General features: G+C 55.3%; 7 protein-coding genes across 8 annotated transcripts; 5 read left to right on the forward strand and 2 right to left on the reverse strand.

Moving 5' to 3' along the window:
• Positions 1-258: 258 nt before the first annotated feature.
• Positions 259-1,620, forward strand: IUM83_04640 (Monoterpene epsilon-lactone hydrolase; the record flags this gene model as incomplete). The annotated part of the gene is made up of 1 exon (XM_067928731.1): positions 259-1,620. The coding sequence occupies one exon, from the start codon at positions 259-261 to the stop codon at positions 1,618-1,620; it is 1,362 nt and encodes a 453-aa protein (XP_067796245.1).
• A 2,767-nt stretch (positions 1,621-4,387) lies between these two features.
• On the forward strand, positions 4,388-4,939 carry IUM83_04641 (putative secreted RxLR effector protein; the record flags this gene model as incomplete). Its single annotated transcript, XM_067928732.1, has 1 exon — positions 4,388-4,939. The coding sequence occupies one exon, from the start codon at positions 4,388-4,390 to the stop codon at positions 4,937-4,939; it is 552 nt and encodes a 183-aa protein (XP_067796246.1).
• Positions 4,940-5,568: 629 nt separating this feature from the next.
• Positions 5,569-6,945, reverse strand: IUM83_04642 (Enolase; the record flags this gene model as incomplete). Its single annotated transcript, XM_067928733.1, has 1 exon — positions 5,569-6,945. The coding sequence occupies one exon, from the start codon at positions 6,943-6,945 to the stop codon at positions 5,569-5,571; it is 1,377 nt and encodes a 458-aa protein (XP_067796247.1).
• Positions 6,946-11,124: 4,179 nt separating this feature from the next.
• Positions 11,125-12,145, forward strand: IUM83_04643 (dynein light chain; the record flags this gene model as incomplete). The annotated part of the gene is made up of 2 exons (XM_067928734.1): positions 11,125-11,687; positions 11,764-12,145. 2 exons carry the CDS (start codon positions 11,125-11,127, stop codon positions 12,143-12,145), a joined length of 945 nt encoding a protein of 314 aa, XP_067796248.1.
• A 924-nt stretch (positions 12,146-13,069) lies between these two features.
• IUM83_04644 (Pre-mRNA-splicing factor 38B) lies at positions 13,070-14,206 on the forward strand (the record flags this gene model as incomplete). Its single annotated transcript, XM_067928735.1, has 6 exons — positions 13,070-13,121; positions 13,204-13,351; positions 13,453-13,592; positions 13,661-13,773; positions 13,851-13,987; positions 14,119-14,206. 6 exons carry the CDS (start codon positions 13,070-13,072, stop codon positions 14,204-14,206), a joined length of 678 nt encoding a protein of 225 aa, XP_067796240.1.
• Positions 14,207-20,999: 6,793 nt separating this feature from the next.
• On the reverse strand, positions 21,000-22,018 carry IUM83_04645 (uncharacterized protein; the record flags this gene model as incomplete). Of its 2 annotated transcripts, XM_067928737.1 has the most annotated exons (2): positions 21,000-21,450; positions 21,594-22,018. In XM_067928737.1, 2 exons carry the CDS (start codon positions 22,016-22,018, stop codon positions 21,000-21,002), a joined length of 876 nt encoding a protein of 291 aa, XP_067796241.1. The 2 variants fall into 2 exon arrangements, with proteins under 2 accessions (XP_067796241.1, XP_067796242.1); XM_067928736.1 differs by lacking the exon at positions 21,594-22,018 and having other exon boundaries at positions 21,000-21,386.
• A 323-nt stretch (positions 22,019-22,341) lies between these two features.
• Positions 22,342-22,746, forward strand: IUM83_04646 (Monoterpene epsilon-lactone hydrolase; the record flags this gene model as incomplete). Its single annotated transcript, XM_067928738.1, has 1 exon — positions 22,342-22,746. One exon carries the CDS (start codon positions 22,342-22,344, stop codon positions 22,744-22,746), a length of 405 nt encoding a protein of 134 aa, XP_067796243.1.
• Positions 22,747-25,489: the final 2,743 nt, after the last annotated feature.

Raw genomic sequence — 25,489 nt, forward strand, 5'->3', positions numbered from 1 at the left:
CGATCCCATTGGCTCGTCCTTCCACCAACTTCAACATGTACCTTTCAACCTCTATACAAGTAGTACCATACAGCTCTTAAATACAGCACTTTCGAGCATTTTTCTATCAACCATGGACTCTTATAAGCACATACATTGCCACATCCGATAGCTACAGGCAAAGATACTGCCGCGTTCACTTCAATCTGCGACTTGGATCCGACGGGTCAAACGGTCAACCATTATCGCTCAAGGCCATCACTTCCCAACTTCCGAGCAATGGTGAGCGTCTCCATTTCGCCGCCAACGCAACAACTCCAGCAAACTCTTCGGGTTTTGCTGGGTCCATTGCTCCGCCTCTGGGCGGACCCGGACCGTCGCCGCAAGTTCTTGCGCTGGGTCTTCGGTGGTGCCAGCGGCGTCGTTGCGCTGCTGGTCCTGGAAGCCTCTCGCGGCCTGTGCCGCACCCCGTTGGAGACGGCGCAGCTACTGGCCGCGATCTCCTGGCGGCTCTGCAGGATCACGGCGCAGTACGTCGCGCGGGGCTTCAGACCCAAGTTCCCCAAGTGGACGCTGCGCTACGAGCTGCTGCACGGACTCATGCGCACTGGCGCCGAGCGGTTCGGCGAGAGGATTGTGGACGTGCAGCACGCGCGCGTCATCCGCCGCCAGACGGCCGTGCTCGGGACGGTCCTGGGCTGGTTCGCGCGCTGGCAACACGGCTTGAGGCTCGAGAGCGTGCGGCTCAACGGACTCGAGCACATCTGGCTCAGGGCGTCGCCAAATCGAAATAGTCGTAAACGACTCGTGGTGCTCTTCTTCCATGGCGGGGGCTATGCGGTGCTGAGTCCGAGGATGTACATTTCGTTCTGCAGTGCGTTGGCGGGCGCCATCAAGCAGGAGCTTGGGTCCCACGAGATTGGCAAGGACGTAACGGTGGATGTGTTCCTTGCAAACTACCGCAAGCTGCCGGAACACCAATTCCCGGTGCCGGCGGAAGACGCCGTGGCCATGTACGAGTACTTGCTGCAGCACGAGAAGCTGCACTCGTCGCAGATCGTACTGGCGGGGGACAGTGCCGGAGGGGGCCTTGTCATGTCGACTCTACTGCGCGTTCGCGACGGCCTCTCAAGCTGGAAGTCCAAGCTGCCGCTGCCTCTGGCGGCTATTGTGGCGTGTCCGCTGGCTGACCTTACTGGAGACGAAGACGAAACCTCTGGTGAGCATTGCGTGCTGTCGCTCAACATGACGGCTGCCAGTGTGTTGTCCTACCACCCGACGCGCGACGACCCGAGCACCTGGGCGGATGCCTCGCCAGTGCATTGCGACCTTCACGGACTCCCGCCCGTATTCCTGCAGGCCGCAAGTCTCGACACTCTCTTCCAGCACTCGTTGCGTCTACATGCCAAGGCCAAGGCTGACGGTGTCATTAACTGGGAAATGGACGTGCATGATGGAGTGCCACATGTTTTCATGGTTATCCCGGGATACGTGCTGCCGTACGCTCGCGTTGGCGTCCAGAAGATGGCAGTCTTTGCTGCGAAGCAGTTCTTGGACGGAATCAGCATGAACGGCGAGGGTATCGTGACCGGAGCTGACAAAGCTGAAGTGGCGCTTGAAAGCGCGCCTTCTGCTGCATAGAGACACTAAGGTTCATTTTTACATGTCCTACATGTCGTAATGTTTCGTTTTTTCCATGAAGATTGAGGATTACCCAATCATGTGAAAATGTCCGATCCCAAAACTCGGGTCCAGTCTGGTCGGTGCTGGTGATACCATCGTTCGACACGACCAGTCACGCTATAGCTACATACATGTACATGTACATGTATGTAGCTATAGCGCCTTTTCCTCATGGGGGATCAAATTCGGGCCCCGTGACGCGACCTTGGTGTTGGTGCTGTTGCTTCTCATCGGGGCTTGAACGTAGAGTGCTGCCAAAGATTGATCTGAGCCCAAGTCCAAATTCGTGCCCGTCTTTTGAATCGTTTCGAGATACCGCGACTACCCGAGATGATTCCTCACGGAAGACACTCGAATTTCCTTTGTACTACAGGTGTCCCCGCTGAATCTGCAAAGGTGGGACCAAAAAAAACTGCGAGGTTACAATATCTTCACAGGTTGCGCATAGAAGCTAATGTACTTCTTTTATAGACGCCAATGTACTGCTTTTTAATGAAGAATGTTACGGATCGACATAGCTGAGTTTGCGCTAGATACGATGCCAGAATGCATCCAGCAGTTCCTGATAGAGAGGCCGGAGTTACAGCATTCCAAGCCTGTGACGCCCAACTTAAGGCTGTATAGATTGAGATCTTCTCCTGCGGCAACCCTACAATATACCGATCAATGCTATCCTCGACCTTAATGCGCGTAAAGAGACTCTTGATGCACGCAATGATGCCCTGATCTAAGATATAATGTTCATTGTGGGCCTTTCATTTTCTACCGTGATCTAGCAACTCGATGTTTCCCGCAGAGAGACATATAGCCGCAATGATCTTACTAATTCAGTACATATCACCAGACAGCTGTGGCAAATCTTGTGCACTGGCAGACTCCCGCACACTCTGTGTTCGCGGTAGATAGCCGATGGCAGTTGCAGATTCAGCGGGGACACCTGTAGATCGATCACTGATCGGATCAGACCCTACGTAATCGTCCGCTCAGAAAGTTCATCCAGATACAGTACCGAATTTCCTTTGTAATACATGTGTACGTCGAGCACCCCACAACCCTAAAATTTATCATCCTGTTCAATGCAGTATCATATTTGAAAAATTTCTTGAAAATTATTAAACATCAAGTAATATTTGTGGATTTAACGACGGTTCGTTCAGACCTCCTATTTTGGTTTGGTCCGTTTACTAGGCCTTGCAATAGTGGTGTGTTTGGTCTTTGATTCGATTCGTTTGTTTTGCATTTAGCACTGCTTTTCTTCGAGATTGGTGAATTTCGACCTAAATTTGTTAGCTATGTCGCGCTTACATCGTCCCGTCGAAGCTGGATATATTATATAATGTACTGAGATAGGCAAATCTTGTGCACTGGCAGACTCCCGCACACTTTGTGTTCGCGGTAGATAGCCGATGGCAGTTGCAGATTCAGCGGGGACACCTGTACTGTATGGTTCCATGATGTCATTTGGGATGTGTTTTGATAGAGATTCAGATCGGATGCTGGGGTAGTACAGTGCGCGTCAAAACTATAGGACCACCCGTGTGCTCCCTCATAACTCAATCAATATTTATCATTTTGAGGTGGGGGTTCGACAGTAGGTGTGAAAGACGCTGAGAAAGACCTGCTACGCGCTAACACTCGCGTTTTTGCACTTTAACGGGTGGCTCGTATACAAGAAACTGGTTGTGCAAGGTCGACACAAATTAGGACCACCCCCATCCCAATACAAAATCCAATATTAACCGAAACCCCGTACAAGGCGATATGACTAGAGATTTGTAGTATGCATGCTTTCGGGTGCTCGCACGTTGACACTAGCACTCTGGGAGCTCGCTGTGACAGTATCCTAGCATTGTAAATAGTGTTAGCTGTAGCTGTGGAGCACGACATAGCCTCATAAGCAATATTGAGCGTGAAGCGATCGCCAACGTAGATCTCAGTGGTAAGTCAGCAGCATCCCTATGATTTGCTATAGAACGATCAGTGAATGGGAGCCTCAGTCGACAGCTACTCGTACTTTAAAATCTACGCCTCAGTCCGACACCCCCGTTCGCGTCCGAGTGCACTTAATAGGTTGCTTGTAGGATCGCGAGTAACCGTCGTGTTCTGCACGAGCTAACGCGTCTAACGAACTGCCGAAGTCTGCCCACTACAAATCTCTAGTCATATCGCCTTGTACGGGGTTTCGGTTAATATTGGATTTTGTATTGGGATGGGGGTGGTCCTAATTTGTGTCGACCTTGCACAACCAGTTTCTTGTATACGAGCCACCCGTTAAAGTGCAAAAACGCGAGTGTTAGCGCGTAGCAGGTCTTTCTCAGCGTCTTTCACACCTACTGTCGAACCCCCACCTCAAAATGATAAATATTGATTGAGTTATGAGGGAGCACACGGGTGGTCCTATAGTTTTGACGCGCACTGTACACGCTGTGTAGTACACGGCGTGTACTGGTATTCCTTCTGTATTTGTACGCGTTTGGTTTTTGTTTCTCGGCTTATGGAGTTGGAGCTGTATTTTGGTAAAAAAAAAAAAAAGAGTCAGGCCAATACAATGTTCAAGTATAGGTGTGATATAAATGCTTTTGTGCTTACGAAGTTTCCCGAAGGTAAAATATAGCTCTGTGATTGGCTAAATGAAGCTGTATGCGGCGCAAAAGGAATGCGGTAGCGGAAACTTCCTCATTCTGCAACTTTCCTTGGATCACGCAAGCTCAACGACAGTAGCCCCATGCGATCAGGCTGCTTCCTCCTGGTAGCTGTGTGTGCGCTTTTCGTGAGTTGTGAATGCGACGCGGCGTCACCAGCTACCAGTGTGCTGAAAATCGAGACCCAGGATCTGGTCGATGACCTTGCCAACGGCGACGTCAGCAAGAGCAGGTTCCTACGGAGCGACGATACTACGGGTGTCGACGACGTAGGCACGAATGATGCCAAAAATGAAGAGCGCGTAAGTTTGAAGGGTCTTCTTGGAGTTATCAAACAGAAAATGACCTCTGCGACAATGCCACTCGACTTGAATACCGCCATCATCCCCGAAAAGGTCAAAGCCGATTTCTCCAATTTGTATATAAAGAATATGAAGGAAAACGATACCTTCAAGATGGTGTTCGACAAGTGGGATGTGTACACGGTGGAGGAGATCATGTCAAAAATGAAGAGCATCCCGAAGCGAGACAGAGCGTTGGTGTTAGAGTACTTAAATAGGCGATCCGAAGCCATCCGGGGGGGTAATATCGTAACAGGCAAAGCGAACATCAACCCGAAACCAGACTCGGTATAAAATACGTACACAGTTCCCATTCTTACTGAAGCGAGTCTGCTTATAAGCGTTTTGGGTCGTGCAAGCTTTCAGACTTGGTCAGCATTTGTGCCTTCATCAAATAGAACGCTGCAGCTAATTCCTGACAGGACTTGTATTTCCTACAGGTCTTGTATTCGAGAAGATCCATTGGTATCCAGCTCTGCGATGTAGGCCGTGATGTAAGGGTTCTACCTGCAATGCAACAAGTTGCTCAACGTGCATGCACTACGTTGTATGATCCTGGACTTAAGGCTGCACATCCACTACAACATGATACAGCAGCTCGCTCTCGTTGCGTTTTCATGAAATGGACTACAACACGTTGTATCCATAGCTCTCACAATGCGAGGTGCATTCAGTGCCAAACAACTTAAAGCTCGCCCTCGCATGAAAATGACTACTACGTAGTAGTAGTAGTAGTAAGAAGAGAGACAAACGTGGGTACGACAAGAACGCGCCCAACTGGGGCAAATTAATTTCTTCTGAGAACTCAAGGCGCAGCGCAAACCTGCTCACGCTGTCTTTCTGTAGGCGGAGCAACTAGCTCCGCCTACACTGTCGCCACGCACGCGTCGGGCTGGCTCCCGTCTTAATAGTAATTGTCCAGCTTACATCTTGGAGGGGTTGCGGAAGTGCTTGCCGGCGTACTTGGCGTCGCTGCCGAGGGCCTCCTCGATGCGCAGCAGCTGGTTATACTTGGCGAGGCGCTCCGAGCGGCACGGGGCGCCCGTCTTGATCTGGCCCGTGGCGAGACCCACGGCCAGGTCGGCGATGTACGAGTCCTCGGTCTCACCGCTGCGGTGCGACGTCATGACGCCCCAGCCGTTCTTCTGCGCGAGCGCGACGGCGTCCACGCTCTCCGTGACACTGCCGATCTGGTTGACCTTGAGCAGGAGGGCGTTGCAGGCCTTCTTGTCCAGCGCCGTGGCGATGCGCTTGGGGTTGGTGCACAGCAGGTCGTCGCCCACGATCTGCACCTGCTCGCCGATGCCGGCGGTGAAGGACGAGTAGTGCGTCCAGTCGTCCTGGTCGAACGGGTCCTCGATGCTGACGATGGGGAACTCCTTGGCCAGGTCCTTGTAGAGCTGGCCGAGCTCCTCACCCGAGAGCAGGTCGGTGGAGCCCTCCGTCTTGAAGTCCAGGTCGTATTTGCCGTCCTTGGTGAGGAACTCGGACGAGGCCACGTCCATGCCGATGCCGATCTTGCCGTCGTAGCCGGCCTTGGCGATGGCGGTCATGAGGAGCTCCACGCCCTCGCGGTTGCTCTGGATGTTGGGGGCGAAGCCTCCCTCGTCGCCCACGTTGGTGGCGTCCTGGCCGTACTTCTTCTTGATGACGCTCTTGAGCTGGTGGTACACCTCGCAGCCCATGACCATGGCCTCCGAGAAGCTCTCGGCGCCCGTGGGCAGCAGCATGAACTCCTGGAAGGCCAGCTTGTTGCCGGCGTGCGAGCCGCCGTTGATCACGTTGAAGCTGGGCACGGGCAGCACCAGGTTCTTGTTGCCGATGAGGTCGGCGAAGTGCTGGTAGAGCGGCACGCCCTTGGCGGCGGCGCCCGCCTTGGCCACGGCCAGCGACACGCCCAGGATGGCGTTGGCGCCCAGCTTGCCCTTGTTGTCCGTGCCGTCGAGCTCGCGCATGAGGTCGTCGATGGCGCGCTGCTGCGTCGGGTCGGCGCCCACGAGCTTGGGGGCCAGCACACTCTTGACGTTCTGCACGGCCTGCTGCACGCCCTTGCCGGCGTAGCGCTTGCCGCCGTCGCGCAGCTCCACGGCCTCGTGGATGCCCGTGGACGCGCCCGAGGGCACGGACGCGCGGAAGATCTCGGCGCTGCCCGAGAGCGTCAGGTCCACCTCCACCGTGGGGTTGCCGCGGCTGTCGATGATCTCGCGCGCGTGGATGGACTGGATGGTGCTGGCGTTGCGCGAGGCTCCGGCGGCGGCGGAGGCCGCGCGGCGCAGCGGGGCGGACGTGCGGGCGAGCATTGTGGCGATGGGGGTAAGGGGGGTCTTGCGGGGCGCGGGGCGAATGGCAAAGTGAGCTCCCGAGCCGGTGGACGTACGTCGACCAAGCAGAAGATTCGGCCCGCGAGACTCGATAGGATCGGGCGGCGCAGCGACAGCGCGATGACAGTGTACAGAGGGAGGTAAATAGTGGATGTATTTGAATATGTAAGAAGTGGATGTGAGTGGACATGAAGATAGAGAGGGGGTAGGCACCGGATATGGGAGGGGAACGTTGACGTCAGCTGCAGAGACCCGCGATCTGTGTGCCGGCGATGTGGCACACTGGCGCGTTTTTCGGCCAATGGCGAGGAAAAGATGGTGAGCCCGCGCCCTTTCACTGGCCAATCGCGCGCAGGGATGGATTTGAAGCGCGACCCAAGCACCACAGATGGCTTGCTCATTCGTTCACGCGCAAGCGTGATTTGAAGCCCGGCGGAACCCAAGCTGCCCGACCAGGAGCTGGCGGCGGCGAGCGGCGGATAAACCGTCGAGGCGCCGGCCGACCGAGCAATTGCTGTAACGGGCGAAGAGGGTCAGCGCCCGACACGACTGCTATTGATTGACGAGACGGGTCGCGCTTGTCCGCTTTGCTGCAGCTGGATACATGAAGCACGTTGTGCTGGATCTGCACTTGGGCGCTGCCGGTGGCGAGCTGCATTGTGGCGCGTTTGTTGGGCGGATACGCATTTCAATGTGGATTCGCTGGCGAGGGTAAATATGTTTCGAGTGACGGCTGTGTGGATATGATTCCTATGGCAGCGGCTACATGCGGTAAATGCATGATGGCGCTTCATGTTCGCTCGTCTGTGACTGCAGAAACGTTCTCTCCTGCTACAAAAGTCTGCCCGGGGGCTAGAGCCCGTAGATGCGATCGCCGAATTAATGCGATGGCAACTCATAACGTAGCGCTCACTTCGGGGGTCTTGATTACAGCTAGAACGACGAACGGCAGATTGTCGGTTGTCCGAAGTGGAGGATGGACGCAACAACACCCGAGTGGTGGTGTTGGCCTTTGAGAGAGGTGGTATCGGTTCGTGCAAGCCCTATTTGATGATTTAGCCCGTAGGATCAAGTGCAGACACTTTAGTGAGCAACCATTTGTACGCAGAGGGACGTTTCCGCGAGAGCTACAAACCGCAATATGTGTTGGCTCTAGATTTGGCCCCAGTCCACACCCTGGATTCTTCTTCGATAGGATTTTTGTCTTGACGTGTAAGTGCGGTTCGACGTCGTCAGAGGGGGCAGGGAAAAATTCAACAGCAACATCCGACCCTGCAGCTATTCAGCTCATATAGCTCTCGTGAGGGCTGTGGACTCTTGAATCGAACTAGCTTCTCATGACTGTTCATTGCTAGGACGAGTGTTCGAGTGGAGCCGTCCCCAACCTGTTGCTATATGTATTTCGCGGCAGCTACGAAAAACACACTGATAAACATCTTATTAATGGCACCTCTGAACTTGCAATGGACCCTCGTTCCTCCTTTCTCGAGTCATGGACGTGGTTTCAGTCAACCTCAGGTCCGATTGGAGACACCGAAGCAACCCATTTCCATGGGAAACCAATAATTCTGCCACAAGTTTCTTGCCCAGTGCTTATTCGTCCGCCTAGTCTGTTGCTGTGTGCAGCAGTCCCCGGCTCGCAGGGTGTCCTAGCGCACAGCATTGAAGGGAGAGGAAAATCTTGGTGAACTGGCGTCCAGGTATAACTTCTACTGTACAGATACACTGAATCTGAGGTGCAGTCCGCCAACACATCCAGTGATTCCCGGCCTATACGATTGTAGCGACAACAACCATGTATTATTAATAATACTAGTACATGTACACTAACTACTGGGACACCAAGCCAAATAGGTACAGTAGCAGGATTTCGCGACAACACGCATCATCAAATGTTTGACGATCAAAGCAGGCGGCCGGTACGCTGGACATGTTGAAAAAGTTGACGACGACGGATTCGATCAAGTTACTGAACCGTATTGTGCATGTACAGACAAGATGGGAGAGTTGTGCATGCATTACTACAGCGTTGTGATCTCTGAGAGTGATCTCTGTACAGTTGCCACCACCCGCGTCCTCGTCTTCGATCTTACTTTTGGCGTCTCGTCCATCAGTGCTGCCATTGATCGATGTACAATTGCTGAGGATTAAAGCACAGTCTTGCGGTTTAGCGTCGGGGTGCCAAGCAGAACGGGGTGGCGGGTGCATCAATCGCCCACGATACCGGTGCATCCTCCTGAGCCCCAACGCCTTGCGTGAAGCCTTCCCAGACCAAAGTTTGCTCTCGACATACTGTATTGCCATGCGCTCTACTCTATGAAGCAAGATGGCGCGCATATCCGGCCGTGCTCTCTCGTAGTACTCGTCCCATGTTGAAGTTACCCCACTCGCAGAAATTGTGTGCCAAACACAAACTGACGCAGCACCGAAACGTGCGATCCGGAGCATTACTGCTTCGTGTGTCGCTCTGCCGGAAGCTCGCGATTCGGGTCGACGCGATAGCCCCCGCTGAGCGGCTCGCGCGCTTTGCCCCGCTTAGCGCGGCGGTGACCGCGGCAGCAGACTCAACAAGAGCGCGGTAGTCAGTTCCGAGGTAAGTACATGTACGGCTTCGTCACGCCGAGGCAGAGACTGCTTCCGCCTCAACTAGCGCTAACGCGCCGACCCGGCCGAGAGAGCTCGGCGACGTGTGTTGAAGATTAGCCGTGGGTTCCGAATTGGCAATTCGGAATTGCAGGAGTAAACACCTGGGGGTAGCGAGGTCGCTCGCGGCGTCGGCCGGCTTGCGTCGTGCAAGACGACCTCGTGGCAACGGTTCGAGACCGGAAGTCCCGGCAGGATCCGCTCGCCGCGCTGAGCTCGCGCTGTACCACGCGTGGACTTGCGGCGGGCTCGTCCTGCACTCCGCGTAGCCATCTGACCGGTCTCCCTTGGCGCGGTCCTTGAAGCGGCCACCGAGCCCTGCCGACGCAAGTGAGCTAACCGCAGTGGCCGCAGCTGTCGCACAGACGTCACAGTGCGAGCGCGGGGCTCTGCAAGCCTGCAGCGAATACCTGCCAGCCGGTAACGCTGAACGCTGTTGACGGCAGCGGGCATGAGAGCAGCCTCGCCGCAGCGTGTTGTAAGGGCAATCGCCCAGGCGCGCGCGCCACGGTCTCTGGAGCATCAGTTTTGGCGGTCTCTCCCCGCCAGCATAGAGCTGGCAGACGCCGCGCGGGGAAAATCCACCGCAAAATGACCGCCGCGCGGTCAGCATGCACCAAACCGTGCCTGCCATCGCAGGACGCGAACGCCCTCGTATGTGTGCTTGCTGACCCAGTTCATGGGCGCCGCGAAGACTCACGGTAAAAGTTTCGACCCATTCTCGGCAGTTGGGAAAATTCTCGACAAGCGGCGCAGAAACCGGCCATGTTATCGCGAATTTCACCACATCTCGGAACTCTGGGTGGTGCTCTCGACGTTCGTCAGGACAAGATCGATCGGCCGTCGCGCGGCTAAGACCAAGCGGGGGCGAGGACGTTGTGCGAATGAGGCCGCTGCGCTACTGTAAGTTTCCCGACGCAAGTCGGCTCCATACCAGGTTGGTAGACCAGTCTTGACTCAGCAAGCGCACGAACGGGAAGAAGATCTTCAACGTCGCCGTGTCGACCGCCGCCCGTCGCCGAGTTGGAGAGTCATGCGCCATCAGTTTAGCAGGTCTGCAACGCCGTTGCTGCCGCTGCCGCCGCCGCCAAGCCTTTCACCGTGTGTCTAAATGGGCGGCGAGGTAACTGCACCTGACCGGGCGTCGGCGGTGTTAGTTACCGCGGCGACTAACGTTAATATGAAGCGCGGATAGTGCTTCAAAAGCAAAAGCGCGCTCAAATGTGACGTTAGTTTGCACGGTCGCGCCATTTTGTAGAGACTTTCGTCGAAAAATCCAGGCAAGTACTATTTCCCGGCATACTGGGCGCAAGAGAGCCTGGCGCTGCGCCACCCGATGGTTGAATCGCGCGCGACCGGCGTGACGCCTTCTTTCCCCCCTGCCATCCACCCATAGTCAGTTCTGCGCGTTACGCCAGCAGCAGCTCGTCTTGTCTTGCCAGTGCCAGGCGAACCGGACGTGTCAAATCCCCACCAGCTCCGTCGCGCCGATCGATCGCTCTACGGTACATACCCATGATGGAGCACAGCAGCAGCAGCGGCAGTAGCTTCGCGGACACCAGCACTTCCGAGTTCCCCATCCTGGGCGACACCGTCTCGCCCGTCACGCCCGAGGGCCACCCGAGCATGCGCAGCAGCAGCAGCAGCATCCGCTTCAGCCCCAGCAAGCGCAAGCTGGCGCAGTCGCCGCTCTCGCAGACGCAGTCGTCCTCGAGCTCGTCGCTGGCGGCGGCCCACAACTCGCTCACGGACCGCCTCACCATGATGAACATCCCGACGCAGGACCTCAAGGGCGCCGCCTTCTACGGCTGGCTCTGGAAGCGCGGCCAGTCGTTCAAGACGTGGAAGAAGCGCTTCTTCCTGCTCAACGGCGCCGCGCTCACCTACTACACGCAGTGCTGCGTCATCGCCTCGGACGTGCTGGGCGGCGGTACGCAGTGCCTCGACCTGCCCGTCAAGGGCGGCCTGCGCGTGGCCAAGGCGGAGCTCTCGGACCTCACGACCTTCGGGCTCAAGATCACCAGCTCCAGCGGCCGCGTGCTGCACGTGCAGGCGGGCGACCAGGACGCGCGCATGCAGTGGCTCAACGTGCTCAGGAGGCCCGCAGATGCGCGGCCTCATGAGTCCCGCGCCCCTGCGCCGCACCATGGCCAGCGACCTGTCCACGCAGCGCTCGTACCAGGCCGAGAGCAGCTCACCCTACACGCACACGGCCATGAGCGTGCTCAGCAGCGACGACGGCGAGGACTGCGACATGCAGGGCTACCTGTACGCGCGCGGCGGCCTGCTGAACGGCTGGAAGAAGCGCTTCATGACGCTGACCAACGGCCACCTGACCGTGCGCCGCAGCCGCTCGCAGCGCAGCTCGGACCCGCACGACGACAAGGGCCTCGTGGTGCTGTCGGCTGCGACATGGAGCGGCCACGCGCACGGCATCTGCATCCGCCTCGAGAACCACAAGGAGTTGTTCGTGTACGCCGAGCACGACGTCGACGCGTCCACGTGGCTGACGCGCTCAAGAGCTGCTGAGCAGTAAGCCGTTAGACCAAGAAGACGAAGAGGGCCGGCGCGTTGCCTGCGAACGGAAGCAGGCACACCCACATACACACACGCCGCCGGAGCACTCGACGACGGCCACGGCATGGATGCCTGCCGGCCGTCCCTCTCCCTCGCACCCCGGCTAAATTATTAGACACTGGAGGTCCTCGTACCCCAGCTAAATTATACTGGGAACCCCCACAGAATGAGGGGTGGACAGCCCCAACGGATTAATTGCGTGACCGCATAACGCGACTTAGTTCAATAATCGTGCCATATTCGACCGAAGGAAGACTTCTCATTCCTGAATTTTCAAGCGCGAACTTCGCCAGCCGGACCAGGTGGAGGTCCTCGTCCGCCGACGGTCAAGCTTTCGCGTTTGGAAGCTCCAAGCTACGCGCCACGAGCCAAGAACTTGGTCGACGGACACCGCCTGCTGTCCTGCCAAGTACGCGTAAGATCCGCACAGGAAAGGAAGTACATTTTCGCGTAGCCGAAGTTATGCCTGCGCTAAAGATCCGCACAATGTCGCCAATAATTATGACTAAATCCACGTAGCCGCCCGCGAGATTGGCGGCCTTTTGCGTTCTTACATGGATAGCGGCTACATTTGCCTAGCACTAGTGTTCTACTTCGGGCAATGTCCATTGTCATGCCGGTGCTGGCGCCGAGTCAAGTTCAGCAGCAGTACTGGTATCTGATACCGAGGTGACCGGAAACGGCAACGAAACGCCCGCCTCAGAACCGAACACCCAAAAACTTCAGTTCGGCCGTTGCCAGTGCCATGCTCTACACGTGACGAGATTTTTTTCCAGCGTGTCAAATGCGCCAGACGCACGCGAGGCACGCGCGATGGCGATGGCGGCCTGCAGCCTCGGGCGTCGTTACGCCCAGCGCCTGATGCGGCCAGTGCGCCGACGTGATGAAGCGCTATGCCATCTGCCATCAGCACAAGCCAACGTGTTGGTCAGCTGGTGTGCTACACATCATGTACCGTGTCTATGGTACCATAGCATCTCATGTGGTCTACACTACTGTACCACCCATATGGTACAGGCTGCGTGAAGGCGCCCATTAACTCGGCCGTCATGTCCCGCTCGGCGCTGACGCGCCACGCGCTGCAAAAGTCCCTGCGCGGGCAGAGCGCACAGGACCAGCCGCCCGAGGAGACAGAACGACGCGTCAAGCAGGACGAGCTGGCCGTGTGCGTGTCTTCCCCATCGCCGAACTCGCGCTGGGAGCGGAGGTATTCGATTTAACCTATTGACTCTTTTTGACTGGTTAAATGTTGAACGAACTCGGCAGCTATGGCAACGACACGACGTACAACCTGAACACGCTGCTGCACCAGAACATCCTGCAGTCCGCCTACTTCCACGAGCTCTACAAACTGCGCACGTACCATGAGGTCGTGGACGAGATCTACTACCGAGTGGACCATGCAGGTGTGAGATAGGTTAACCTATCTGAGCGGATTACAAAGGTTAACCTTCATGCTTTTCGATGCTTGCAGAGCCATGGTCGCCAGGCACGGCGCGCATCCCATCGAGCTGCTTCTGTCTGTTGCACAAGTTCTTCCTCATGCGCCTCACGCGCAAGCAAATGCAGGGCTTGCTGCGTCACACGGTGGGCGAGAGAGGTTATTTCTGAGGTTTAATGCCTGGTGGATGGGGTTATTGACTGTTGTTGTCGGCTAACTGCAGGACTCCCCGTACATCCGCGTGGTTGGTTTCCTATATCTGCGCTTCACGTGCGACCCGGGGGAGCTTTGGACGTGGTTCGAGCCGTACCTGGAAGACACTGAGGAGTTCAACGCGTCGGCCAACCCGGGCTTGAAGACGTGAGTGCTTGTGGGTTGGTTGCCAGAGGTGGTAAGGATGGCTAATGCTGCTTAGTTGGTCGTAAGCTCGACGCTGCAGCGCGCCGTCCGACACGGAGGTACTAACTGAGATGCTATTGATGACGGTATAGAACTATTGGAGAGTGGCTGGTTAGCCTGCTGGAAGAGACTACTTCGGCACGATTCACGCATCCCGAAGAAAATCGAGGACGGGATTAAAGTCAATGAGTGCAATGGAGTGTGATTGCGTGAGGTAACGAAGCGCGGCGGACTATCGGCTGGAGTTGCTCGGCGGGGTTAAACTCAGCGGTTGTCGTTTTACCTCCCCTGCTGCTAGCGACGCAGCAGTTCTACGGCCAACTATACCAAGGTTTGCTCGAAGAGAGCAGTGACTCTCTTCGAGCTTTGGTGATTCAGGCGCGTCGAACAACTTTGTTCGACTACGGACCTCCGAGACTTGACTTCGAGGAGGTAGATACACTCGAAGTCTTCTGGAGGTACGCAGGCAACAGGTGCCATCGTAAAGACCGAGAAGCGCGTCGTGAACGTGCGCTTCTCGTACAAACAACGGTGCTTGTCGAACACTTTATCGTCCTGGACCTGGACGATAAGTTCGACGTTGTTATGGGCATGCCGTGGTTGCACGGCATCCGGATAATTGACTGGAAGAAGCGCACGCTCGTGCGCTTCGGAGCGACTGCGGAACAGAGAGCGATGGCCTGTTACCGCGCGCACGCACAGGTGCGCGCGACTCGCCAGTCGAGACAGCGCTTAATGCCGCTGTCCCAGGTGCCAAGGGTGCGTGGATGCGCACAAGAGAATCCACGTCGGCAATGCTGCCGACGTCGGAAGAAAGATGTGTTGGTTCCGGGAACCAACACCCCTTCAAGCGTGTAGGGACAGTCCCTGACCCGAAGAGGGTCAGGTCGACGACGACGCGTCGGCTCCGGGAAGCCCCTCGGTCATGAGGGCTCCGCCAAGATGGCGTCGAGGTGACGAAGGCGTGTCAACTCCGGGAGTTGACGCTGCAAACAGTGCGGACGGTTGCAAACTACCGCACTGACGCAATTTGCATGCTGTCGTGCAGCCGGGGCTGACGAAGCCTCATGCGATCAAGCCGGGCTTGATATCGCGCGCCCGCAGACAGGGTCCCGGCGAAGGACATTACCGTGCAGCCGGGCTGCAGAAGGAAAATGCGGTCAAGCCGGGCTTGATACCGCGCCGGACAGGGTCCGCCGGCGAACGGCTATCGACCGGGCCTGGACAAGAAGAACAACTGTGCAGCCGGGCTCCGCCAACAAGAAGCGGCGCAAGCGGAAAACGCTCGCAAGTCTCGTCCGGACGAGACGCAACAGGAACAGTCTGCTGGGCAGACTGCGGCGGTGACGCCGAATGTCAAGACGCTAAGCGTCTTGACGCGCACCGATACTGGATTCCAGTATCGTGACATGGAACTCGCTAGTCCTCCGACGACGGCGTCGGAGTTGACTTCGCTTCCAGCCATGAGTTGGAAGCGCTTCACGCGCGACTTGCACGATGGACGCATCGAGCAAGTCTGCGTTCTTTCGACAGCGAAAGAGGCGGCGAGCAGCGAAGAGCTGAGGCAGCTCATGGGAGCACTGAGAGTGAAGACACTCTCGGTGCGAAGACGAAGCGAGAGCGCTTCGAGGAACAAGGTTGGGACTCGCTGGAAGTCAGTCCCTACGAGTGCTGAGGGGTACAAAGACGTACTCCGGAAGAGCATTCCTGCAGCTTCCGCAGGATAAGGGCATTCAGCACGCAGATTGATCTCGTGCCGGGCACGAAATACTGTGTCACGCGGCAGTGGCCACGCCGCGAGCAAGTGAAAGCGATCGACGACTTCTTGAAAGTCGTCGTAAAGACAGAACAAGTGCGGAAGTCCCGCACGGTGCTCGACGTTCTGTCAAGAAGCCACAGGGGGATGGCGCATCGTTCATGCCTACAACAAGCTGAACGATGCGACGGTACCCGCAGACGCCGATACCACGAAAAGATGTTATCATCGATTCGATGGCCGGGAGCACCGTTTACAGTGCTCTCGACTTGCGAGATGGATTTTATCAAATCCTAATGCGTGAAGCGATATCCCTCACGGCAGTGAGCACGCCAAGCGGCATGCTCTGGGAATGGCTAGTAATGCCACAGGGGCTTAAGAATGCCCTGCGACTTTCAACAGGTGCGTGACGCACTTGTTGCGCTCGTGCGCGACTTCGCACCGAGCTCTTCATGATGTATTCATCCACAGCCGGGCTGTGGACGGAAGACGACGTAGAGATGCACAGGGTGCATCTCGGCACTTGAGCTTATGCGAAAGCATAAGCTCTACGCGAACCTGAAGAAGTGTATCTTCGGGGCGAGCGAGATACCCGTCCTCGATTGTCTCGTAGGAAGAATGGTGTCCGCCCTGCCAGAAAAGGTCAGAGTGTAACAGATGCCAACGCCATCAAGTGTCAAGGAACTGGGGGCAGTTCCTTGAGCGGTCACATGCTTGTGCAATACGTGGAGGACTATGCGGCAAGATCCGCCCGCTGTCCAGCTTCTTAAGAAAGAAGCTGTGTGGAACTAAGACCGATTGCCAAAAGGCATCGATGCAGTCAAGCGGGCTTGATCTGAGGCGCCGATCTTGGCAGTGGCTGATAGATCGCCATTTCACGGTGTGACGCATCCGATTTCGCGATCGGATGCGCGTTACACGCACGATCACGAGGGCCGTGATCGTGTCGTCTACCAATCGCGTCATGAAGCCAGCTGAGCGCAACTATCCGTGCATGACAAGGAACTCCTTGCCGAAGTATGCACTCAAAGTTCCGAGTGTACTTGCTGGGAGTAGACCTTGTGGTCTACACGACCATGCTTCACTGCGCACCGCAGTGAAGTCGCCACATTTCACAAAGAATGGCGAGATGGCTCTCATTCTTTGCGGAGATTATCCGGTCGAATACAAACCGGAAGATTGAACGTGGTGGCCGACGCGTTATCACGTCGGCCGGACTATGCAAGCTGTTGGCGTCAATGCCATTGACGCCATGCGATCGAGCAAACCCACATCATCTCTGTTGGATGATGTGAAGGCCGCATACGCGCACGACGCGGACGCGAAGCTCTTGCTGGCCTATGGCACAGCACCTTCTGACAAGTCCGTCAGAAGCTGCCCAACACCTTCGAGCGCGTGCACCGCTTTCTTGCACGACGGACTACTGCTTTACAATGCAGTCGACGACAACGCGGATCGCGTTGTCGTGCCAAATGACCATGACCTGCGACTCAGGATCATGTACGGTATCATGATGCCCCGTCTGCGGACATCTCGACGTGAGAATACATCGTCCTTCTCGCGCGTGACTTCTACTGGCACCACCAGTACAAGTGGGTGCGCGCAAGTACGTCCGTGCTTGCGAGGTGTACGCGTAAAGCCTGCGCCGTTTGCGACCGTCATCACACTACCGCTCCGTCGGTGTTGGAGTCCATGTCATTGGACTTCATCTTTGGTCTTCCCGGACAGCGGAGAGACACCGGTGTTGTGTCTTTGTAGACCGTTTCAGCAAGATGGTACATCTTGCTGCGGTGCACAGAGGTGACCGCGAAGCGGGCAGTCCGTCTGTTCGTCGACATGGTGTTCAAACACCTGGCATGCCGTCCGACATCGTGTCGGACAGAGACCCGCTTCACAGCGCACCTGTGGCAAGTGTTTACACTTCTTGGGACCAACTTTCAATGTCGACTGCGGACCATCCGCAGACGGACGTCAAACCGAGCGCGTGAATCGCGTGCTCGTCGATATGTTGAAGAGCTACGCTCGCTCGTTCCAATACTGGAGCGAGTGTTTGTCGATGCGGAATTCGCCATCAACAACTCGGTGCATGCCTCGGGCATACACCGTTTTATTGAATGCCATGCGGCATCCCCGTCCCGAGTTCTCGGGTGGTGCTCCCACTTTAGTGGGGAGGATCTGCACGACTGCATCACAGCGTCGCAAAACCCTGACACCGACACGTGTCAGCCCGACAACAGAACGCGACAACCAGGTCTGCGCGGGGCGCGAACCGGCAGAAGAACCAGTCGCGCACTGCGCTGACCCCCCAGTGAAAACGAGTCGTGCAGAGCACAGACTCCACAAGGCAAAGACCACGGGTCTGCGCAGGGCGCGACACCGCAGAACCACGCAGAGGCCGGGCCTCTTGCGGAGAGCGAACTGAACGAGTTCAGCTCGGATGCGATTGACTTTATCAATAAAGACAAGCCGTAATTCGGTTTGTCCGAGACCGATGCAGCTTCTGTGGATAAACAGAAGCTGAACGCCGATAATATTGGCAGGGGCAACACAAATGAATTCAACGTGGATTCATTGGTTTTGTTATCTACTCAAAACCTGCCCAAACATGCAGTTTCGAATTTCGGAGCAAGCAAGCCTCCGCGCTTCGGGCCATTCACGGTGATGGCACGCCACGGTACGCGCATACACGCTCAGACATACCGTCTAGCATGCGCTCCACCCGACATTTTGTGTCGGGCGGTTAAAGCCTACCTCCAGCACGAGCCAGTGGCTCCGGCCGAAGAGACAGCCTCGACGGAAACCCTCCTCCAGCGCGACTACGCGCTGGAGCGTTTCTGATCGCCTGGCCCGACCGACACGTTCAAGGCGGTCTGGGGAACCGCCAGAGCCGGACACGAAGGAACAGAGCGGCCGCCGCGCTCTGAAGTACTCCGACCGTCACTTGGTCTTGGAGCAACCGAGATGAAGGTCAACACGGCTTGACCATCGGAGCGTGTTTCCACCACTCCGCCACCGCTGCGAGACGCGCGCGGAGAAATTCGCTGGATCGTCCAGCGAATGTTTGATCATAGGAAAACAATCAGGTCCGGATTGTTTTCGCGTCAGAGGTTCCCTCCCCAGCTACGACACGTAGAGAACCACCGGAGTAGTGCGAGCTATAGAATCGACCGCAACGCCTGACAACTCGCGTGCTAGATAATTAGCGGAGATCTGAAGCTCTCAGGTATACATATAGTATACCTGTTGTGTCGCGTTGCTAATATGCACCGCCACCTGGACGACAGTGCGACGGCGCACGGACACCAACCTCCACCGCAACAGCAGTTAGTTTACTATCTGCCACTTCGAGAAGGACTCGAAGTGCTTTGGCTTCTTACCCGATCACGGTAAGCACAGAATTCGCTTAGAGATGTCGACGCATAGACGCGGTCGACATCGAAGAATCGTACACAGACACGTTTTGTCTGTCCCCGTGGTAGCGGCGCACCTCGCGCTATCGCGTGTACACAGCAACAGTGAGTTTACACTCTGTTGCAATAGTGTCTTCACTTGATCGTGCTCATTGCAGATGAGCACGGAAATCACACAAACAATTGACAAGCAGTCAATATTAATTGACGTGTCGATACCGACACGTCTAAGCCTTAACGGGGATGGTGTCGGTTACACACACAAGTGACAACGTCACTTGTGCATAACTGTCACTTGTGCATGGCAATTGCCGCTTATGGTTTAACAGATAAATATCTGTTAAAGGTTTTAGATACTTCCTCACATTGGTGTAAGACACACCAATGGATACATTGAAGTGGACCACCACAGTGAGTGGTCCACACATATGTGGTATCGGGAAATGAAACTGATTGGTCTCAGGTTTTTCCGGATATGGAATATGACACGTGAGAGAACTCGTTTGCCTGAGCCTGCGTACATGGAAACGTAATTCTGAGAACAGTAAGGCGATGACCTGAGAGTGACCGACACGATCTGATAAGGTAAAGTCGTGGCGTTCCCCGTCTCGTTCTCGATCGGTGGGCAGAGACCGAGACGAGACCGAGACCGTCGCCGAGATCGAGACCGACAGCAGGCGCGATGGTGACCGTCGCCGTGGTAGTCGACGGGACAGGTCGCGATCCGGACGCGCCACCGCTCCCGTAGCCGATCTGCTTTGTAAACCGCCGTCGTCGCATCCGAAGCCGCAGTCGGAGAAGTAAACGCGAAGCAAGTTCAAGGGTTTGCGAGAGCCTGCAGGTGGTGTAGCTTTCACTCACACATTTCATGAAAAAACATCACAGGGGTGGTGATATGACGGGAGATCTTCTGCGGCAAGTTGCGAGCGTGAACGGCGTAAGGCTGAGGCAGTGGAGACTATGCCTCACGGCCAGCCAGCTACAAGGGTTCGCTGTCGCTGAAGCTCGATCGCTGGACGACACGGAAGCGCTCCCGCAGCCCGGCAAAGCGTGACGAAGTGGTGGTTACGCAGCCAGAATGTCGAAGGCGACGAGCGATCTCGAGCCGATCCCCTTCGCCGGAGAAGGATCGCGAGGCGAGGAGCGTCTGAAGAAACTCGCGCATGTACGGCGACGCATCCGCGAAGACCAAGGAGGAATAGAGGCGCGAGCTACCGGGGTTGCCGCGAACAGAAGAGAGGGTACGTCGAGAGCGCTGCATTTCCTCGATTGCAGCCTCAGCTTTGTATCAGTGAATACAGAAACGTGGTGCTAAGGCTTTGTGTGCTTGTGTTTTATTCGCCGCTGCTGCTTAAACGCGTCATGTTGTAGTGGATGTGCAGCCTTAAGTCCAGGATCATACAACATAGTGCACTTACCTCCGTGCACGTTGAACAACTTGTTGTAGAACCCTTACATCAGGGCCTACATCGCAGAGCTACAAACCAATGGATTTTCTCGAATACAAGACCTGTAGGAAATAGGTACAAGTCCTGTCACGAATTCGCTGCATCGATAAATACAAGTACAGTATTACGTGCACCCACTGTACGGTAGACACAAGTGGCGAGCGAAAATTGCAAGCCCCCCATTGAATGAAGGCGCAAGTGCTGACCAAGTCTGAAAGCTTACACAAAACTCTTATAAGAAGACTCGCTGCAGTAAGAATGGGAACTGTGTACGTATTTTATACCGAGTCTGGCTTCGGGTTGATGTTCGCTTTGCCTGTTACGATATTACCACGCCGGATGCCTTTGGATCGCCTATTTCAGTACTCTGACACCAACGCTCCGTCTCGCTTCGGGATGCTCTTCATTTTTGGCATGATCTCCTCCACCGTGTACACATCCCACTTCTCGAACATATTCATCTTGAAGGTATCGTTTTCCTTCATCTTCTTTATGTACAACTTGGAGAAATCGGCTTTGACCTTTTCGGGGATGATGGCGGTATTCAAGTCGAGTGGCATCGTCGCAGAGGTCATTTTCTGTTTGATAACTCCAAGAAGACCCTTCAAACTCACGCGCTCTTCATTTTCGGCATCATTCGTGCCTACGTCGTCGACACCCGTAGCATCGTCGCTCCGTAGGAACCTGCTTTTGCTGACGTCGCCGTTGGCAAGGTCATCGACCAGATCCTGGGTCTCGATTTTCAGCACTCTGGTAGCTGGTGACGCCGCGTCGCATCCACGTTGTTCTGGTTGTTGCTGGTCGTGCAACCTGGTTTAACCATGGTTTTTGTAAAACCAGGTTAAACCAAAAACCAATCTCCTGCCAACACTGGTCCATCGGTCGGAGACTTTGATTGACAGGAGTGGATCGCGTGCGCGCAATCGCGAGTCTTGTTTGCGCGCAGCCTGCACGGAGGTATCCGTGGGGAGGAGAACGATCTACGATGTCCGAGCAGCAGGCGATCCCGTGGACTCTGGTGGTCGGGGCCACCGGCGGCGCGCTTGCGGTTGCAGCGCTCCACGCGAGTCTCCGAGGCATTTGTCGGTCTCCGTTGGAAGCGGTGGCTCTTGCCGCGGGTCGGTAGCCGTCGCGTGACGCTATCAGCTTCGTCGCGCGAGATTCCGCCCCGAGTTCCCAAGTGGACGCTGCGCTTTGAGCTGCTGCGCGCGCAGCTATTCGGACTGTGAACGAGCTGTACGGCGAGCGGATGGTCAAAGATGCCCAGTACGCCTGCGTGATCCGTGCTCAGAGCGAAGCGGTGGGCACGCTGCTGGCTGTCTACTGTCAATGGTACGGCCGACAGATGGAGTCTGTGGACTTCAACGGATTGGAACATCTATGGCTCACCGAAGACCGCTCCAAAGACCGAGAGCGAGCGGCTGGTGGTGATGTACGTGCACGGGGGCGCTTCTCCCTGCTGAGTCCGAGGTTCTACAGCTTCTTTGTGCCTCTTTGGCTGCGTCAATCGAGAGGGAGTGGGAGTCGCGGCAGCAGCGCTCAGTCACGACGTTTTCCTCGCCAACTATCACAAAACACCAGAGTTCTGCTTCCCTGACACAACCGCGAGATCGTAGCAGCATACGAGAACCCATTTGCCATGAAGGCTTGTCCCCAACCAAATCATCTCCTTGCGGGCGACAGCGCTGGAGGAGGGTCGTCATGTCGGTGCTGCTTCGCTTGCGTGACGCTAACCAGCCCGGTCGTTTGCCGCTGACAGCTATCGTGTCAAGTCCGTTCGTTGACCTCAGTGAAAGCATTAATCCTGCCAGCGTTCGCAACTGCATCCTCACCCGCAGCATCGCCAAAACTGCTCGGATCGTGTACCACCCGACGTGCGCGGACCGATCGACGTGGGCTGATGCCTCGGCGATCCACTGCAACCTTAGCGGCCTTCCGCCGGTGTTTATCCAAGCAGCTACGCTAGACTATCTCTACCAAGACTCAGTGCTGCTTGATGAGAAGGCCAAGGCCGATGGAGTCACAGATTGGGAGCTCGATGTGAACGAGGGGGTTGCCCACGTTTTCTCACTGTTCCCCTCGTGGGTGCTGCCGTACGGCAGGTAGAGGATGGCAAGATGGCAGCATTCGCCGCAAAGCAGTTCACCAAGAGTTGACTGAAAGCGCGGGGCGGTTTGGAAGGAGAAAGAGGAGATTTTGAATTACAACAAGCAGCTACTCCTGTGTAATGGAAATATATTGTGCGCGTTCAATGGTATACATGGCATAGCTCGCAGCCAAGCAATTTTTAAGCGGAAACCCAATGGGTGAGAACGATCTTGAGGAAAGCAAGGCCACTGGCACTGGGAACCGATATTCCGGCACCTTGCGAAAACGTTGACAGCGCATTCTTCGTCGGGCATTTGCACAACACGCTCCTGCTTGATAGCGGGTACTTCTGGGGCCAGCGTCTAACCTGGCAGGTAATCTGGACAATCAAAACCTTGTTTACAACATGGATTCGTTGGATCTGACAGAATTTATTGTTTCGAAAGTCACAACTCGAAGTTACAACAAGAACTGTGTGGTTTTCGTCAAGCCTGTATCACTGTTTGTTGTGTACCATGGCTGTATCCAAGTACAAACCAAACTGGTTTCGGAGACACAGACAAACCATTGAACCAATAGCACGTTACAACATCGTTTCAAAATGTTGTACTTTGTTTTTTTGTCTCTTCATTTGCGGAGTCCTGACGAGCGTTTGCTGTCGTTGAGATACGAAAGCAGCAATGTCGTGTAGCCTTCGCTCTTTTAACCTCAGTGCTTGTCTAATCTGGCCGACCGTGTACTTCCTGTCTCAGACCTTAGACATCGTTTACCTTGAACGATGGGGCCAGCGAGCATCTTATGTAGAGTCGCTTTCGAGAAGTCTTTTGTACCTTCGCCTCTTTGGCCCGAAAAGGCTCTTGAAGCGAAAGCTTCTCTCCCCTCCTCGGCGCTAGTGCTGTCGTCCTCCACATTTCCGTGGCCTGCGAAATTCTGCTATCGTCACCATCTGCACTCTTCAGACTGGACGAAAGTTGACGCCAGTGCTTCGGTATGGTCGACTGCGGTGCAATTAACTAAGAATGTCGCCGCGATTGCTAAAACTAGCTTGTATGCGTGGCTCGTAGAGGCTTGGGCAGAACCAGCGAGAAATCTTGGGTTTGTGAAGCGGAAGGGAGGTTTCAAACCGAGGTACCGCTAAATGAAAGGTTCGAAGTCGTCTTGATGTCGATAAGTCGGCAAACGACATGTACCTAAAATTCTGATCATCCTACTAGCGTGAGCTACACCGCACCTACATGAACGCGTACTATACAACATGAGGAATGTGAACTCGAATACACGCAGCGAGACTAATATTGTTCAAAATTCGATTGAATAGTGTTAGCTCAATGCGGTTGTAAACTCGAAAGAATAATATACTCATCGTGCGAAAGACTACTTCGCGCAATTACTCAAGAAAATGATATACATGTGTAGCTTCTGCTGCTGCCCGATAGAAAGAACGCGAATACAACTCGCGATTCTAGATCGACTGAGACCTGGTACGAAAGTTCGCGCAACGTATGCCGACGAAGAGAACGAGCCTGAGTTTTCCTTATTTATGTATGGTGGAAGGTCCAATGCAAACGTCGTGTTCTGACTATCTTCTGTCTGTAGATGTACGATGCGGTTATCGAGGAAGGCAACAATGTGTAGGTAACACAAATCACGATAATGGTTTTTCATCCTAACACTGCATTTTGCGGGTCGATTTCGTTTCCGGCGTATGGAAATACAGAGAAAGTTACCTTTGAGCCTGGGTGACATCGAATTCAATAAGGCCAAGAAGGAGCGTGGCCTCTCCTCTTAGCGTTCTCGAGACAGAGGCCATCACCGGTCACCGGGACTGAGTGGCGGGGTCATTTGGAAGAAGAGAAGGTTTCGAACCACAGCAAGCAGCTACTCGAGTGTTAGAAAAGCTGATGTTGTTTTGCTAGGGGCAAGAAATGTATGAGCGGAGCGTTGTGTTTAGACTTCTAGGCCGCTGCAGGTGGCAGATGGTTGGAGGAACTTCTCGTAGTTTGAGGTTCACCTATCGCCTTGATTTCCTCGCGATGGTCCTCATTCGTTGAGTTCCCCTTAAGAATTGCTTAGAGCTGCGAATTCTGCCATGCGCTGGACTCCTACCGAGCGTAGGGCAGAATATAGCGGAAAGACCATGAATACGTGCGTCACACCCTCGTGAAGTCGAAGTCCCAGTTGCTAACGCGTCGCTTTACTTTCGCCGCGAGACGCACCGAATGCCCGAATAAATAGTCGCTGGCTGCCTGCGGGAGGACGGGCGGGAGACCACTAAGGTTGCAATGCACTGGCGAAGCATCCGCCCACGTGCTAGTGCCTTCGTGCGTCGGGTGGTACGAGTTCACGCTAGCAGCAATGATGCTAGGAGAGAGCACGCAGTGCTGCCCTTGATTCGATCTTCATCCCGGTGATCGGCAAGTGGACAAGCTACAATGGCGGCCAGCGGAAGCGGCAGTCTTGGTTTCCAGCTTGACTTGCCATCACGCACTCGTAGCAGTGTGGAGAGCACAAGACCACCTCCAGCGCTGTCACCGACCAATATTATCTGGGACGGATCCAGCTTCTCGTGTTGCAGCAGGTACTCGTACATGGCGACAGCGTCCTCTGCTGGCATTGGGAACCGATATTCCGGCACCTTGCGATAGTTTGCGAGGAAAATGTCGACGTCAAAGTCTTCGTCAGGTATTTGTACAACCAGCTCCTGCTTGATGGCGACAAGTAAATTGCTGCGAATGGGATATACATCCGCGGACGAGAACGG

Source organism: Phytophthora cinnamomi, assembly GCF_018691715.1.
Source record: "Phytophthora cinnamomi strain GKB4 chromosome Unknown Contig17, whole genome shotgun sequence".
NCBI classification, from domain to species: Eukaryota; Oomycota; class Peronosporomycetes; order Peronosporales; family Peronosporaceae; genus Phytophthora; species Phytophthora cinnamomi.